The sequence below is a fragment of the Hyla sarda genome, chromosome 2 (assembly GCF_029499605.1).
Source record: "Hyla sarda isolate aHylSar1 chromosome 2, aHylSar1.hap1, whole genome shotgun sequence".
NCBI classification, from domain to species: domain Eukaryota; kingdom Metazoa; phylum Chordata; class Amphibia; order Anura; family Hylidae; genus Hyla; species Hyla sarda.
Window position 1 is genome coordinate 338,634,942 of NC_079190.1, and position 18,237 is coordinate 338,653,178.

At 39.3% G+C, this 18,237-nt stretch overlaps 1 protein-coding gene across 13 annotated transcripts in view; it reads right to left on the reverse strand.

Annotated features, from left to right (window-relative positions):
- NFASC (neurofascin) overlaps window positions 1-18,237 on the reverse strand; it is a 154,618-nt gene that overhangs the window by 68,926 nt on the left and 67,455 nt on the right. For all 13 annotated transcript variants that reach the window (XM_056558084.1, XM_056558085.1, XM_056558093.1 and 10 more), the window contains 3 exons: window positions 6,283-6,394; window positions 5,418-5,602; window positions 4,221-4,352 (listed from right to left, as the gene is read on the reverse strand). In XM_056558084.1, the coding sequence (XP_056414059.1) occupies window positions 4,221-4,352; window positions 5,418-5,602; window positions 6,283-6,394 (429 nt within the window). The remainder of the gene's footprint in view (window positions 1-4,220; window positions 4,353-5,417; window positions 5,603-6,282; window positions 6,395-18,237) is intronic.

Here is an 18,237-nt window from a genome sequence, read left to right on the forward strand (position 1 = left end):
ACTTTTTTTTTTTAAATCAACTGGTGCCAGAAAGTTAATTAGATTTGTAAATGACTTCTATTAAAAAATCTTAATCCTTCCAGTACTAATTAGCGGCTGTATACTACAGAGGAAATTATTTTCTGTCACGACCACAGTGTTCTCTGCTGACATCTCTGTCCGTGTCAGCAACTGTCCAGAGCAGGAGAAAATCCCCATAGCAAACATATGCTGCTCTGGACAGTTCCTAAAATGGACAGAGGTGTCAGCAGAGAGCACTGTGGACAGACAGAAAAAAAATCCAAAAAGAAAAGAATTTCCTCTTTAGTATTCAGCAGCTAATAAGTACTGGAAGGATTAAGATTTTTTCGAAGTAATTTACAAATCTGTTTAACTTTTTGGCACCAGTTGATTTAAAAACAAAATGTTTTCCACCGGAGTACCCCTTAAAGACAAGTAACACAATGTTATATGTACCCCGCTAGATCGAGTATAAGCACACCATTGGAGAGTACTTTTGATACTTGGCTATTAAGTTTAAAGCTAAAAAGCATTTTTATACTTGGCCATTAAGCTTAAAGCTAAAAAGCTTTTTGATACTTGGCTATTAAGCTTAAAGCTAAAAAGATTTTTGATACTTGGCTATTAAGTAAATGAGTGCTTGCTTAAAAAAAATAATTTTGTGTTATTAAATTTTACTATTTTCTTTAAGTACCATGGACAGAGCACTGATAAAACTGCTTTTGATTTCAGTTTCATCAGTCCACCACAAGAGGGCACTAAAAGTGCTTATGACATTTCACAACTTTTATTGTTCACCCTAACCTGTGTAGCAGTGGGTGAGAAGAGGATGTTGCATACAGGCCACTAACATTTTTATACTGGCTTTATATTAACATCCTGATGAGAATAGGAAGAGAAAAGTTCAAAGAAATGTACAAGATGGCATGTATTCAACTCATGATATTTCTAAAGATTATCAGTCTGCTATGGTTTACACTTACTTCAAAGAGAGAGTAATTTATCGGGGGGGGGGGATGCCCTGATGTAGGTGCCGTTGCTCCGATCCAAATAGAAGTCAATGGTAAAAAAAAATTCTGCCCGACATCGTTTTCAAGCGGAATTCGAGCAGAATTCAAGCGGAATTCGAGCAGAATTCAAGCGGAATTCGAGCGGAATTCAAAAAAGTAGATTAGATAGCCTCCTCCTTCATTTCTCTTAATTTCCGAATGGAAATTCCGTTTGAATTCCGCTTTATGGAGAAGGCAACAATTTCCTGACTGAAATTATTCCTCGTGAATTCCTCAGTGTGAACGCACCGGCCACCTATATTAAGTTTAACTATATACAATCTAATTGGATTTGCACGGGAGCGGTTGCCTTTAAGTGTCTCACTGCTCTTCTCTCCTGCACGCAGGGTGTTTGTTGGAGGAAGGTACAGCTTCCTGTTTTTCTCCTGGATGAATTTTGAGGGACACTTCGCAGAGGGTATACTATATATGATTATTAAAAGCAACTGCTGCTTGAGATGAAAGGTTTATGCTGATATGTTTTTATTATATTTTCCATGTTTTAGTGGTAAGAAGGGGTGCTGGTCACTGCCTACAATTGATGCCCTCAGACTCTACCTGGACTTTGTAAGTGCGGACATATAAGAAATATGTATAATAAGGCTGTGCAGTGACACTGGAATAGGACTCTTATTATTTGTTTTACAGCTCATATGAATAGCTCCCAAACCAAGAAAGTAAGGGGTCTCCCCTAACAAAGATAAACTGGCAACAGGGCGTATAGAAAAGTTTCTGTATTCCCCAATGGCACAGACAAATATAGCTAAAGATCGTAAGGCTCGTTCACCCTCCACAACTTGTACTGGCTCAAGATTTGAGGTCCTTCAGCAGGATGAGGGAGTAGTTAGAGGGGAGGTGGGGAAAGACCCACAGCTGCTGGAGAACATCTTGGTGGAGATCACTGTCATGTAAGAAGCCGGCCAGAGCTTCTTACATGACAGTGGGCTCAGCCTATCACTGGCCGAGGCGGGACATCGCTCCGGCCGGTGATAGGCTGATGGCTGTCCGGCGTTCCAGTCCCCAGAGCGTGGCCGACGTAGGTGAGTTTAAAGTTTATTTTCTGTATCTTTTGCAGCTCGGGCATAGGGATACAGCGCACAGAAGTGGTCTCCAACCTGCGGACCTCCAGCTGCATGCTGGGAGTTGTAGTTTTGCAACATCTGGAGGTCTGCAGGTTGGAGAACACTGGCATACAGTATAGAGTTCCAGCGCCCGGCAGCCCCCAACAAAGAGGAGGAGGGCAGTGCTTGAAGGTGACATCTGTGAGTAGTACGCCGCTGGGCTGATCATTAATTGGGGGGAGCAGAACAGCGCTGGCGGGTCACATAGGATTGGTTCCTGATGTGGGGACAGCGCTTGGCTGATAATACATTTCCGAGGGGGAGGGGCCAAACCGGTATTGCGATATGGGGGAAAATTCATATCGTGCAGCCCAAAAAATTCGGTATTCGGTATGAACCGGTATACCGCCCTAACGCTTCGTTACACACGGAAGTATGAAGAAGATGGACCAGAGGACCGCTCAGCTGTAGTGGCGCACCGTGGGAACCCAGGAAGGTGAGTGATGGTTTATTTTCATTTTTTTTGCAGCCCGGGCAGGACGGAGCAGGAGTACTCTGCACCAGAGTACTCCTTTAATGGGTTAAAGTTTATTTTATGACCAGAATTTTGAATAATATTATAAATGAACAAATAGGGCTGTGTGACTCTCAGATTATGGTACTGGAGAACAGCACAGGTTCTTTAATGGAAAATTTTGAAGCAAAAACTGTTGAATTAGAATTATCATATTGTAAAATGATGGTAAAGGGATGATGGAATTTTAGGAAAAAATTTGTAGGTAAAGGTAGTATCTTAAATACTCCTATATGGTATAATCAAGGATTTCCAGAATTTATATCAATCCCAGATCCGTCTTTTTGGTTAAAGGGGTACTCAGGTGAAAACCTTTTTTCTTTTAAATCAACTGGTGGCAGAAAGTTAAACATATTTGTAAATTACTTCGATTAAAAAATCTTAATCCTTCCTGTACTTATTAGCTGCTGAATACTACAGAGGAAATTCTTTTCTTTTTGGAATGCTCTCTGATGACATCACGACCACAGTTCTCTCTGCTGACGTTATTATAATAATAATACTGCTTTATTTATTGTTGTCCTTAGTGGGATTTGAAACCAAGTCCCCAGCACTGCAAGGCAGCAGAGCTAACCACTGAGCCACCATGCTGCCCTTAGCATACATCTGCTGTGCATGGTTGCTAAAATGGACAGAGATGTCAGCAGAGAGCACTGTGCTCGTGATGTCATCAGTGTTCCAAAAAGAAAGGAATTTCCTCTGTAGCATTCAGCAGCTAATAAGTACTGAAAGGATTAAGATTTTTTAATAGAAATAATTTACAAATATGTTTAACTTTCTGCCACCAGTTGATTTAAAAGAAAAAAGGTTTTCACCGGAGTACCCCTTTAAAGCACGGGGTGCAGTATATTTCACAGATTACTATTGAAGGGGTCTTGATTTCTTTTGATAATATGATGGTGCAATTTGGGATTCGTCAAAATCGATTTTTTAGGTATATGCAACTGTCACACGCATTTCATTGCACATTTGATAAAAATGTATTCAATATAATACACACACCTTTATTGGGATTTCTGCTAGATAAAGCTATGATTAAAAAATCAATGGTGTTTTTTTATCGTGCACTTGGTAAAGAAAATTTTAGGCGCAAGAAAAATACATTTGTTACACAGTGGGAGAAAGATCTAGGGGAATGATGGTTCAATGGCATCAGATTACTAGAAATCTAAATACAATCTCAGTCAACAGTAATTATAGGCTTATACAATGGAAGATTCTGTTTAAGCTTTATTTAACTGGTATTGGTGAGCAAGTACTATTTTTGTAGATTTCTGACTCTGACCTGGGATGGTGGGTGGGCAGGGGTTATAACTAAAGTTGTTATAGCATTATATGTCTGTAATCTGTAATTGCATACGTTGTATAATAAAAATTTGAATAAAAAAAGTAAAAAAGTAATTTATGCAAATATTGCCATATCAGTGATATGAATATGGCCAGACTTTGTTGCTTGTCTGTCCCAAAATGTTTTTGTTGTCTTTGTTTGATTCTGTCCCAAAATTAAAAAACAAAAAAACAAAATTGCACCTCTACCTGAGATGGGCTCTCCATTCATCATCCACTGGATAGTAGGTTTAGGGTTGCCATTAGCGCGACACACCAATCGACCATTTTCTCCTGGAGCCAAGATCAGGTCCTTAGGTCTATCCAACCAAAAAGGTGCCGCTGCCAAAATAAAACAGATATATAAAAAAAAACTGCAATACATCTGTAATATATGTAAAGGCATCCCCCTATCAACTGCTTTGTACATTCTTTTACTAGGTGACTCACTGTTGATATAACTGTCTTAATACTGCTTGATAACATGGTATAGCATCCACCCACCATCTCTGGTCTGGTGTTTAACGTTATTTCTTTTTAAGATTATTTATATATATTTTTGTGATTTACTAGTAAAGGATTATATTACATACTTTTATTGTGATATTTTTGTTTAGCTTTTAGTGTACAGTTATGCTGGGGGTGCATTATTAAAGGGCTTTAATAGCGTTTTCTTTTCTTAGGGGTTATCTAGGAAAAAAAAAATTCTATCTCAACTGGCTCCAGAAAGTTAAACAGATTTGTAAATTACTTCTATTGAAAAATCTTAATCCTTTCAGTACGTATGAGCTGCTGAAGTTGAGTTGTTCTTTTCTGTCTAAGTGCTATCTGATTACACCTGTCTCGGGAACTGTCCAGAGTAGAAGCAAATGCCCATAGCAAACCTCTTCTACTCTGTGCAGTTCCCGAGACAAGCAGAGATGTCAGCAGAGAGCACTGTTGCCAGACAGAAAAGAACAACTCAACTTCAGCAGCTGATAATTATTGGAAGGATTAAGATTTTTTAATAGAAGCAATTTACAAATCTGTTTAACTTTCCAGAGCCAGTTGATATATAAAAAAAAGTTTTTTCCTGGATAACCCCTTTAAGCCCTTCAGATTACTCAATACTGTAAGAACTAAACAAATATGCCCAAAAAACTTTCCCAATCAGATTGCTTCTTTAATGGAAAAAAAATAGAAAATTTGAATAAAACAAGCAATCTGATTGGTGGCTATGTTACAGTAGCTCTTTGGAATCAGACCAGAAGGGCTAGTCTTCACTTCCCACACACATAACTAAATCTTGGCCACCATGACCTTGTGAATACAACCAAAATTTACACCAACATACATTAACTTTCAACTCAGTGTTTAATCTGTGGGGTTATCAAGCTCAAAAAGCTAACTGATGACTGTGGTTCCTACCCTTCACCCGAACAGAAATGGTGTGCCTTATACTGCCCATCCTGTTCGATGCTTGACAAAAATACTCTCCGCTGTCTTCCTCCGATACTCGTGAAATACGTAGAGTTTTGTTAAAATTCTCAAACTTCAGCTTTTGGCTTGGCAACTCCCCTCCCTTCTTGTACCACATGATTTCTGGGGTTGGTCTTAAGAAAGAAAAAAAAAGTTCAAGATTAAATAAGATAAATATTACATGTAAATCAATTGACTCACTCTCCCTCTGCAAAGTGTTTCTCTTACTATAATACTGAAAAATAACTCTGGTTATGTGCTAGAAAAGTGCATGTTTAAGGAAAGGCTCTTTTACACACCACATAAGCAGTGTATTTTTAGCACTGCCTTAGGAATGCTTGTTTCCAAATACCCCTACTTGACATTATGCAATACTCCATGCTAAGGCATCTACCATGTACATACCATACAGTACACTTTTCAATGAGAGTCCATTAATCACATACGTCAGGAGCTTTTACCTGGGAAAGCGTCTTATTAATGCATTCCCTGGTAATAAAGTAATAAAGTAAGTAATAAAACTAAACAAATAAATAAATGAATGAATAAATAAAAAATAAAAATAGGAACTACAAAGCCTCTGAATTAAGCCTTACTCTACATTTAGCATTTGGAAACCTGAAAACAGTGTTGGACAATAAAGCCTATGGTTTTATTTGGTGAAGATATTAGAAATAAACTCAGATTTCCCCTTAAATAAAAAAATAATAATAATAATATATATATATTCTATATCGAATTATAGGGAAGACTAGTAGAGGACGGTGACATGTAATGTACAGGATAAGATCATAATCACTATTATAGTACTTACACTCCAGAAGCAATGCATTCAAGCAGGAGATCTTCTTCCCGCAACACCAGCTTAGTGCTGGAAGTGCCCGTAGGCAGCAGGAATGTTGGAGTTCTCTCTGGTACTCCACGGGCTAGTCACAAAAAATAACCACAGTCACTTAAGTTGCAGCATATAAAGTGACAATTATACAAAACTAAGCGTGTCCTTGAGCACACACTACCAACTATACCCAGAATGTATCTAAAGCAGCAATTGCAAGACAACCTATCTCTTATGTCCGCTATTGTTTCAACTTCTTACCAAGAAAATGTGTTATTTTGGACAAGGTAAAAGCATCACTGTTATGTGCTCCACATGTCCTAAGCAAACACAAATGTTTATCTCTCCATTTTACTTGCTGCTTTAATTTATATCTCATTGGAAATCAACGGTTTAGTCTCTTTGGTAATGTTCAATCTGTTATGGCGGCACCTGCTGTCTGTTTAAGGATCTATTTACAGGCCTCATGGGACCTCCCATGGGTCTGGAGAATAGCGTTAGTCAATTATGTGTTAATTAGACAGAACCCATCCGAAGGTTTATTATAGGAACATCTCCTGCCTGCACATCCGTGTTCAGCACTTCATCTGCTTCTCTTCCCAGGCCACTAATATGTATTAGATCCAGTGATAGTTTTATAATTAAACTAAATGAATACTGCAATGAAAAGACTGTAAATGAGGTAATAAAATCTGAACATCAAAACACAAACCTCTTGTCATACACAATAGACTGTAAAGTACAAAGTAACTAATGTACTTGCACTAATAATCTTTAGCTTTTACACATTTTACGGTTTCCTCATCCTATCATTTTCTTGCACACAGTGTACTGGATTTTTATAGGTTGGATCACAAAATCTTTAAACTAAAACTTGTTCCGTAATAGTGTATTTAAAGAGTTACACACTTGGAACACAATGGAAGGAGTGTACGGTGCTAGTGACTAAATTTGGTCCATGTTCTGAGCACATGGGGAGATTTATCAAAACCTGTGCAGAGGAAACGTTGACCAGTTGCCCATAGCAACCAATCAGATCGCTTCTTTCATTTATGAAGAGCCCTCTGGCTTTGATAAATCTCTCCGATATTGTCATTTTGCAGGACAGATGAGTGAGGACATCTGTGCTTTGTGTTCAAGCAAAATGACAGTATATTCTTTAAATGGTGTATTTAAAAAAAAAAAAAAAAAAAAAAAAGGAACACATAGAAAATCGAGCAAAGCTTTCCTCCCTCCTGTGATTATAGAGTTTGAAAAGTTCTTTTGCTGAATAATACAATGTCATTACCTGTATATGTTCCAGAGGTTCCACTTCCCATGATAAATGCTCTTAATACAAAGTTATCATTAACAATATCATTATCTGTAGAAGCAATGGTTAATGTCACAATGTGGACAGGTTGGCCCAGGTTAATCAAACCCCATGAGGCAAAAATGTGTTTGTTTAGTCTCCAGTAAGGCCTCATTCACATCATACATCGGGAAAATGTCAAAATGAAATGCCAACGTGTCTGTGCTTGGACAGGCACAAGCCTTATTAATTCCAATGGCCCTCTAGTAGTCAGCTAGTGACTACGATCAGGTCATTTCCCGAGTGTATGCAAGTTTTGACTAGGACTGAGAAACGCAGCTTACAGCAATGTTCAGTCCGAGACAAAATGACACGTTGGGAATGTAACCCCAAGCTGACTATGCTCGGGATATTGAGAGGATTGGGGCCCCTGCCTATCCATGCCAGACATGTCGGCATGATGTTTTTACATTTCCCCAATGTATCTGTGCCTCGGAAGTACAAATCATGGTGTGAACCTAGCCTTACGGATCACAGGTCGGCTTTCATTTTACTAGAGCAATTTGTTGAATGAAGGCTGAGCTGTGATTGGTCGCTATAGGTAAAGCAGACACATTTTTGTCTCATGCAGATTGAGAAATCTGGGACAATGGCTTCTACTTGTTTTTTTTGTGGCCCAAAAAAACCCCAGAAAAAACACCACAGCATTTTCCCGTGTTTGGTATTTTTTTCTGTCATTTTTTTTTTCTTTCTGGCGTTTATTGCATTTGAGTGGAAATTGCAGTCATAACACCCGATGCGATCATCCATAATATAGCAGAGATGCGAAGCAGCTCTATACAGCGCTCGCATCTCTGCTCTGTTCTCTGTCCGGACAGTGATGTGAATAGAAATTCACATCACTCATTCAAATTTTCCACCCAGTGTGGGGATTGGCCGGATGGTTGCAGCCAATCACCACTCTCACATCACTGGCCGGAGTATAGTGCAGAGATGTGGAGCGCAGGAGAAAGCAGCTCCACATCTCTGCAATAGATAGGACGATCGCATCAGGTGTCAGGAGTGATACCTGCTGTGATCTGTCCTTAATTGTAGGTACTACTACTCCCAACATGGAGCACACTCTGTTCCATGCTGGGAGCTGTAGTACCTGCATTAATAGACAGATCACAGCAAGCGTAACTTCAGACACATGTTGTGATCTGTCTATTAATGCAGGTACTACAGCTAACAGCAATGAGGAGAGTGCGCTCCATGTTTGGAGTAGTAGTACCTGCAGTTAAGGAAAGATCACAGCGGATGTCACTCCTGACACCTGCTGTGATCCTCCTGTGTAATGTATAATGTATAAATGCAGCCGCACTGACATATATATATATACACCTATTCATATTTCCCACAGAGAGTTGTGATTGGCTGGAAACATCTGGCCAATTACAGCTCTCTGCGGGAAATATGAATAGGTGTATATATACAGCAGTGCAGGGGACCAAAGAAGAGCGGCCGGCCACATCTATACATTATACAGGAGGATCGCAACAGACCTGGGGTGATCTGTCAATTAGTACATGTACTACTACTCCCATCATGGAACAGTGTGTTCCATGGTGGGAGTAGTAGTACTACCTAAAAAAAAAAAAAAAATAAAGAAAAAAGGGAAAAACACACACACACTACATTTTTATTATTGTCGGCTACATTTTTAGTGCCCTGCCCGCCCACATAAATTGATCCCTGTTCTAAAACTTTACAAAAATGTTGTTATAAAAAAAGATACATTTCGTTAGATACAATTTTTTCCATTACTACTGTATCTTTTTTTTTTTTTTTTTTTTTTTTAATGGTACCCTATCAAATTTTATTAAAAAAGGTATCTCCATCACTTTTTTGGATTGCTAAAGTCCAAAAAAGAATAAAAACCGCCTGCAAAAATGCCAAAGTTAAAACCTACATGTCGTTTTTCTTGGCGTTGTTTTACTACCATAGACTTCTATGGGAAAATCCACCACGATTTCAGGGGAAAAAAAACACCATTGGCGACTTTGCAAAACTGCCAAGGAGCTTAAAAAAAAAATTTGAAAAAAAGCCAAAAGGATAAAAAAAATTAAAAAAAAAGCCAAACTGAAAAACGCCAAGTGGAAAAAGAATTTTGCGATTTCTCATTGATTTACAGCTAACATCTGGCCGCAGGGTGTTAGCCTGAAAGAAAAAAATTTTGTGATTTCCCCACAGCAACCAATCACAGCTCAAGTTTCATTTTACCAGAGCTCGTTAGCTGAGCTGTGATTGGTTGCTGTGGAAATTTTTTTCTCTCACACAGTTTAATAAATCTGGACCAATATGTTTGTAGTTTTAATGACGTTTCAAGGATGGGCCCATTTCAAGGTTGATGACAGAATATTGTTACTAAAGCCTATATTCTATAAGGAACCATTTATATAAATCCAGCTACATAAAATGTAATAGTCTAGTGCAAATGCCATCAGTAAAAGCGCAAAGCCAGCCTTGGTTACAAACTCACAAAAAGCAACAGCAAGACAGGAAAGAAACATTGAGAAGCTTTGGGGAGAGTCACACGCATCATGCCAATAAAGGTTGGATATGGGGTTAAAGGGGTACTCCCGTGGAAAACTTTTTTTTTTAAATCAACTGGTGCCAGAAAGTTAAACAGATTTGTAAATTATTTCTATTAAAAAATCTTAATCCTTCCAGTACTACAGAGTAAATTCTTTTCTTTTTGGAACACGGAGCTCTCTGCTGACATCATGACCACAGTGCTCTCTGCTGACATCTCTGTCCATTTTAAGAACTGTCCAGAATAGGAGAAAATCTCCATAGCAAACATATGCTGTTCTGGACAGTTCCTAAAATGGGCAGAGATGTCAGCAGAGAGCACTGTGGTCATGATGTCAGCAGAGAGCTCTGTGTTCCAAAAATAAAACCATTTCCTTTGTAGTATTCAGCAGCTAATAAGTACTGGAAAGATTAAGATTTTTTTAATATAAGTAATTTAAAAATCTGTTTAACTTTCTGGCACCAGTTGATTTAAAAAAAAAGTTTTCCACGGGAGTACCCCTTTAAATATCTATGTGTGTGTGTGTGTACATATGTACATACATATCAGAATAAATTATATCAGGTATCAATAAACCTATAGTGACTGTGGTCTATACAATTTTATCAAAATTGTTTATTAAAGAGGACCTCTCACTTCTGGAAAAAATACAAAAACTAACAGTAAATAAAATTATACAAACCATTTCAGCAGATTTCCCTCTGCATTAAAGGGAATCAATTTTTTTCTTTAATTGTGTGAGATTTTAACTGTTCTGTGAGATTTCCTTCCTGTCTTCTCTGATTAGGACACTGGTTTGCAACCAAGGTGCCTCCAGCTGTAACAAAGCTACAACTCCCAGCCAAAGGCTGTCTGAGCATGCATCCCTGTTGGAGTTTTGCAACAGCTGGAGGTACCCTGGTTTGGAAACATTGAACTAGTAGCCTGACTTTACATCGTACAGGATATTTTTATGTATCAGCCATGTGATACGTTTTCCCAATCTACTCTCCGTACAGCTGCTTGTAAAGGGTTACTCTTAGCCCTTCACTACAACACACATAGAGCCAGCAACAGCCACACACTGCGGAGAAAGTGGAAGAGAACTGTGACTTCCCTATAAGGCTATGTTCACACTAAGTACTTTGGGGGGTATTTATCAAAGGATTTATGTGGTTTTTTTATCGTAACTTTGGCGCATTTTCTCCACTGTCATTTTTACAACTTTATCAAAATCACACGGTCCTGTGTGTGATTTTAACTTTAGTCAGTAATTCATCATTTGCGAAAATCGATCTTTGGCGCAATTTTGCGCCTTTTTGGGGTTTTTCTGGCGCAAATCACCACCAAGAAATTTTGCACATGGAAAACACACTTAGCAATGTCAGAAAATGTAAAGGTGTCAAAAGGCCTCCAGGGCTGCTCAATACTATCCTGCGACATAGTTGTCTCTGAGGGACCTTCACCCTCCGTTGAGCCAGCATTGGACATGGCCACACAGGCTCAGGAAAGGTAAGCACTAAAGCAGTGGTCTCCAACCTGCAGACCTCCAGATGTTGCAAAACTACAATTCCCAGCATGCCCGGACAGCCGTTGGCTGTCCGCGCATGCTGGGAATTGTAGTTTTGCAACATCTGGAGGTCCGCAGGTTGAAGACCACTGCACTAAAGTAACCAAAAAAAAAAAAAAAAACTCAAGTTGAAAATAAAATCCATTTCCCATGGTGGCTATAAACCCCACAAAAGAAAATAACTCACGTCACTTGCTGATATACTGCAGGAGGGACTCCGAAATGGCTGCCCTACAGGGTAAAATACACGTCCTATGTGGTGGTAAGTTCTGTGTTAGGCTAGGTTCAGACTACGGAATCTCAGGGCAGAAAATTTCCGCCCGGAGATTCCGAGTTCCGCCTACGCTGACTGAATTAGTCGGCGCTAGGACCGTGCGGACACTGCAGTCTCCTATAGACTGCTATGTGTTCCGCTAGGATTTCCGCCTGAAGAAAGAGCAACCCCTTTCTTCAGGCGGAAATTTTCTAGCGGATTTTTCATCCGGATTTTCCGCTTCACAAATTCCGAAGTGTGAATTTGTGAACGGAAAACCATTCACTACACTATGCATTATAGTAAGCGGAATTTCTGCCAGAAATTTCTAAGCGAAAAATTCCGGCGGAAATTCCGTAGTCTGAACCTAGCCTAAAAGGCGCTGTGAACAGCTGATTTCAAGATGAGAGACAAAATTACTAACAACTTGCACCAAATTATAAATTTGGTACATGTCCACGAAAAACAAAGTGAAAAAAAAAGGGTAAAAAGAAACTGTCAACGGGCAAAATTGATAAATACCCCCCTTTATGTAGAATGTCTGGCTGGACATTCTACAAACATCGGGCACCAGCAGAACATGTCGGCACTAGGACCACTCGGAACTGTCCCATCTCCATAAGTACAAATGCATTTCTGAGCAGATTCTGCAGGAAGAATTGACCTGCCAATTTTTACTTTGGAGGCCAGAATTGAAATTTTCACAGCAAATATTTCCACCGCAAAAATTCTGCCGTGTGCACGGTACCACAGAACAGAATCCCATTAAAAACAATGGGACTCTGCTGCAACGGAATGTTTCATTCTGGTTCTGCTTGGAAATCCGCTATGTGAACAAGACAGATAGCTGTTCCCACTGTACACACACTGCACACTCACAGCCTCCCCCTCACAGAAGCTTAAAAATAAGAAGTCTTTGCTCACTTCTGCTCTTTGTTCACTCAGTTCTTAAAAGGGCAAGAAATATATCACTAAATTAGTTAGGATTTAAAGGGGTACTAGCGTGGAAAACTTTTTTTTTTTTTTAATCAACTGGTGCCAGAAAGTTAAACAGATTTGTAAATCACTTCTATAAAAAAATCTTAATCCTTCCAGTACTTTTTAGGGGCTGTATACTAAAGAGAAATCAAAAAAAGAAATGCATTTCCTGTGATGTCATGACCACAGTGTTCTCTGCTGACCTCTGCTGTCCATTTTAGGAACTGTTCAGAGAAGCATATGTTTGCTATGTGGATTTTCTTCAGTTCCTAAGATGGACAGCAGAGGTCAGCAGAGAGCACTGTGGTCAGGACATAACAGGAAATGCATTTCTTTTTGGATTTCTCTTTAGTATACAGCCCTAAAAAGTACTGGAAGGATTAAGATTTTTTTATAGAAGTGATTTACAAATCTGTTTAACTTTCTGGCACCAGTTGATTTAAAAAAAAAAAAGTTTTCCACGGTAGTACCCCTTTAAAAACCAATTTCCCCCTAATTCCATATAAATATGTGTAAAACAAAGAGAAAAACAGGCGCTCCCTTGTGAAGAACCAACGGGATCACAGGTGTGTGGGAGGGGAGGGAAAAAGTGAAGGCTCACCCTGCCAGGTTGTGTGCACTCCCACACAACCAAGATGTGCGTTTGATATAATGATCCCGGTCTGCAGCCTTCCTAGAAATAGTAGGGAGATATAAAGCGAACTTCAAGGAAGATAGGAATTCCGGCGCTGACCAAGGAGAAGACAATAGAGCCAGGTGTGTAGCGAACAGATTTAATCCAATGCGACGCGTTTCACCGCGCTTACGCGGTTTCATCAGGCATCATGATGAAACCGCGCAAGCGCGGTGAAACACATCGCATTGGATTAAATCTGTTCGCTACACACCTGGCTCTATTGTCTTCTCCTTGGTCAGCGCCGGAATTCCTATCTTCCTCGAAGTTCGCTTTATATCTCCCATATAAATATGTGAGAAAGGATTTTATATTTTGTCTCCTATTAGTTCATGTAACTTCCCAAGAAGTAATATGTTTTCTTCATGTACAGAATTGTATTTACTGTTGTTTACTGTTATTAAACACACATATTTGCTTCACTTTTATAATTTTTTTTCTATATCGTGAAGTTTAGTTTTTCATACGTAGTAATAAATCCCCTTTCTAGAGAAGAGCATGCTGTTCTGTGCCTTTCCAAACTATTCCATGTTGGAAATATGGGGGAGATTTATGAAAATCTGTCTAGAGGAAAAGTTGCTGAGTTGCCCATAGCAACCAATCAGATCGCTTCTTTCATTTTTGAAAAGGCCTGTGACGAAGGACAGAAGCGATCTGATTGGTTGCTATAGACAGGTTTTGATAAATCCCCCCCCCCCCCCATGGTGTGTTATATCCAGCATTGGGCAATCTGAACATTCTTTTATAAAGTGATAAAAGATGCATGAGTGCTTTGAAGGGCTCCAAGTTCGAATTACTGAGCATGGAATATTGGATTTTTTTCATTTTTGAGTCTTGTTATGAATATAGTGAGAGTGGTTAGCTAGTAGGTGAGGTAGGATGGAGGTCTGGAGACCCCAAGGACTCACCATGGTACATAATAGTATAGTTCACTGTGGAATGTACTGCAGAGTCATTACGGGAATTCTCTGTAATAAACAAGATAGGGTGAGAGCCCCAGGGCAACATACATTGGAGCAGCCAATAAGACAAGAGATTCAGTTGTGGAGAGTGTAGATGAAGCATTAATAGAGGACAAAACAAGGAGCAAATGTTAGGGGATGAGGCGAGACATACATGCAGGAAGCATAGAGCTCAGGAACACACACAAAATTGGTAGAAAACCAAATGGAGAAAGTACATGACTGAATAGTTAAGTGGAGTATGAACATCAATATGATTTCTAATACCAGTATCTGGAAGAATAAATGTGTTAGATCCTGAACTTGTTAGGCTGCTCTTACACAGTGCAGTTTTGCAGCCAAAGCCGTGCATGCATCATAATAAATCAGATAATATAAAAAAAAGAGATGCTACTTCTACTCTTTTTTTTTTTTTATCTACCCCTACTGTGAAATGGATAAAAAAAAAATAGAAAAACAGAGTAGAAGTATCATCAGCTCTTTGTATTATCTAATTTATTATGATCCACACTTGAATTGGCTTTACAACTGCAGCAAAAACTGCCCTGTGTAAGAGCACCCTTCTTACTGCTTAAGCTACAACTAAACAGAGAATCCATAATTGCCCAATTTACCACTGATGTAATCGGTGTGGTAATTCCCTACAATACAAGAGCTCCAGGGTATAGGAAATGTCCACCAGTAAATAATATTGTTATGGGCCAGATGTCAAAACCTCGGGGGCAGCCAGAAGGCTTATATCTGGGAAATATCCAAAGTGCATTTGGACACAACTCATGTTCACCAATATTTGTTAAAAAAAAAATCATCAACAAGGATACCTCTTGATCAACAAAAATGTATTAAAACATAACCTTTAATAGCTAAATATAAAACCACTGAGTAAAAAAGGTGAAGAAAATGTGAATCACCACAAATAATACAAAAATAGTTAGTTAACACAGAGCTCTGAGGTGTATTAGTCTCTCCTAATAGTCACTGTATATCAGTCTCCCCTAGTAGTCAAGATAGTAACCAGTCCTATACATACGATGGTATTGGGGGTAGACTAAAGTCAGCCAATGGTCACAGTGGGCAGATATATAGGACTAGAAGGAGTAAGGGGGGGATTGCGTTCCCACTAGATCTAAGGTGCCCGTACCCCTGTCCCTGCCTTTTGAGGGACCCACCTCCTTAATAGGGTGGCCTCAACCACGGTGCCGGACCCTGCTCTATCCTAAATGAAGGACAAAACAACAAATTGGTGGCAAAGGGTAGAGATAGTGGTCTAATACACACTGCAGAGCTCCATGAACCCACACACCCTATAACCAAACAAAAAATTGTGAACCACATAAGTGAGATAAAATCTCCAATATAAACCAATTCCCAATCCCAACGCGTTTCACCTGTCAGATTGTCACAGGATCATCAGGGAATATAGACGTTGGTAACAAACTACAATTTAGAGCAAAGCAGTTAGTTACACACATTGGTAATCCAATGCAGCTCAACAACAATGAATACAATTTCAATACGGGTAGATACCTTATACAGGTTAATGCCAAAACAACTAAAAAATGATGACACAGGCTAGGTCGATAGCGAGGACCAGCTAATATACTGTATAACAAGAGACACTACACTCCTAGCAGTAGTGATATCTAGCCATCTAGCAGCAGCTGAAAATGACGACCCACATATAGTAGCAACCGGTTACCATGTGTACTATGACTGCACTACGATGCAATGGGCAATCCCAGAACACTATTGGATATACATAGTGCATAGAAGATAGTATACAAATAATAGATGTCCCTAAGGCATATCATAGAAAATCCACAAGCAGTACAGCTCAACAACTAGTCCGATAAGTGGCTGCAGACAATAAACAGAGAAAAATGTTCCATGGTGTGTAATGGCACACCTAGGAGATGACACTTATCCCCAAATAGATGTTACATGCCATCCATGTGGCAAATAGGCATGTGAGGGTCTTGTCATGCTTGGTCCAAGCTTTATTTCACCTTTTTTACTCAGTGGTTTTATATTTAGCTATTAAAGGTTATGTTTTAATACATTGCTGTTGATCAAGAGGTATCCTTATTGGTGATTTTTGCCTAGTTTATACCTCGTGACTTCCATTGGTTGGAATTGGATTTCCTGCATTTTCCATAGTCCATGTTCGGTGATTTTCCCCCATATATGTTGAAAGGAAACACACTTGTCTGTTTTTTTAATAGAGAACATAATAACCACAAACCACCCCTAAGGACTCAGCGTTTTTCCGTTTTTGCATTTTCATTTTTTCCTCATCACCTTCTAAAAATCATAACGCTTTCAATTTTGCACCTAAAAATCCATATGATGGCTTATTTTTTGGGCCACCAATTCTACTTTGCAGTGACATTAGTCATTTTACCAAAAAATCCACGGCGAAACGGAAAAAAAATCATTGTGCGACAAAATTGAAGAAAAAAATTCATTTTGTAACTTTCGGGGGCTTCCGTTTCTACGCAGTGCATTTTTCGGTAAAAATAACACCTTATCTTTATTCTGTAGGTCCATATGGTTAAAATGATACCCTACTTATATAGGTTGGATATTTTCGTACTTCGGAAAAAAATCCTAACTACATGCAGGAAAATTTATATATTAAAAATTCTCATCATCTAACCACTATAACTTTTTTATTTTTCCGCGTACGGGCCGTTAGGAGGGCTCATTTTTTGCGCCGTGTTCTTAAGTTTTTATCGGTACCATTTTTGTATTGATTGGACTTTTTGATCGCTTTTTATTCATTTTTTCATGATATAAAAAGTGACCAAAAATACACTATTTTGGACTTTGGAATTTTTTGGCGCACACGCCATTGACCGTGCAATTTAAGTAACGATATATTTTTATAGTTCGGACATTTTCGCACGCGGCGATATCACATATGTTTATTTTTATTTACACAGTTTTTTTTTTATGAGAAAAGGGGGTGATTCAAACTTTTATTAGGGAAGGGGTTAAATGACCTTTGTTAACTTTTTTATTTCCACTTTTTTTTTGCAGTGTTATAACTCCCATAGGGACCTATAAGTGTTATAGCTCCCATAGGGACCTATAACACTGCACACACTGATCTCCTATGCTGATCCCTGCAAAGCCATAGCTTTGCAGGGATCAGTCAGATAGGCGGTCGATTGCTCAAGCCTGTAGCTCAGGCTTGGAGCAATCAATCGACAATCGGACGCAGCGGAGAGAGGTAAGGAGACCTCCGCCTGCGTCCCAGCTGATCGGAACATCGCGATTTTATTGCGATGTCCCGATCAGCACGACTAAGCTGCCGGGAACAGTTCACTTTTGTTTTCAGACGCGGCAATCAACTTTGATCGCCGCGTCTAAAGGGTTAATGGCGCGCCGCACTGCGATCAGTGCCGCGTGCTATTAGCCACGGGTCCCGGCTGTTGTTAGAGGCCGGGCCCGACCCACTATGACAGGCGTGGCCCCGCGTTATAGATCGGGAGCGGACTCATGACGTACCGGTACGTCATGGGTCCTTAAGGGGTTAAACTTGTGTGCCAATGGATAATGTTAAATGACAAGAGAGACATACACTGAATGGAGGGTTATGTGAGCAAAGGTCATTGTGGTAAATACAATTAAAATTATATCAACATAGCAGA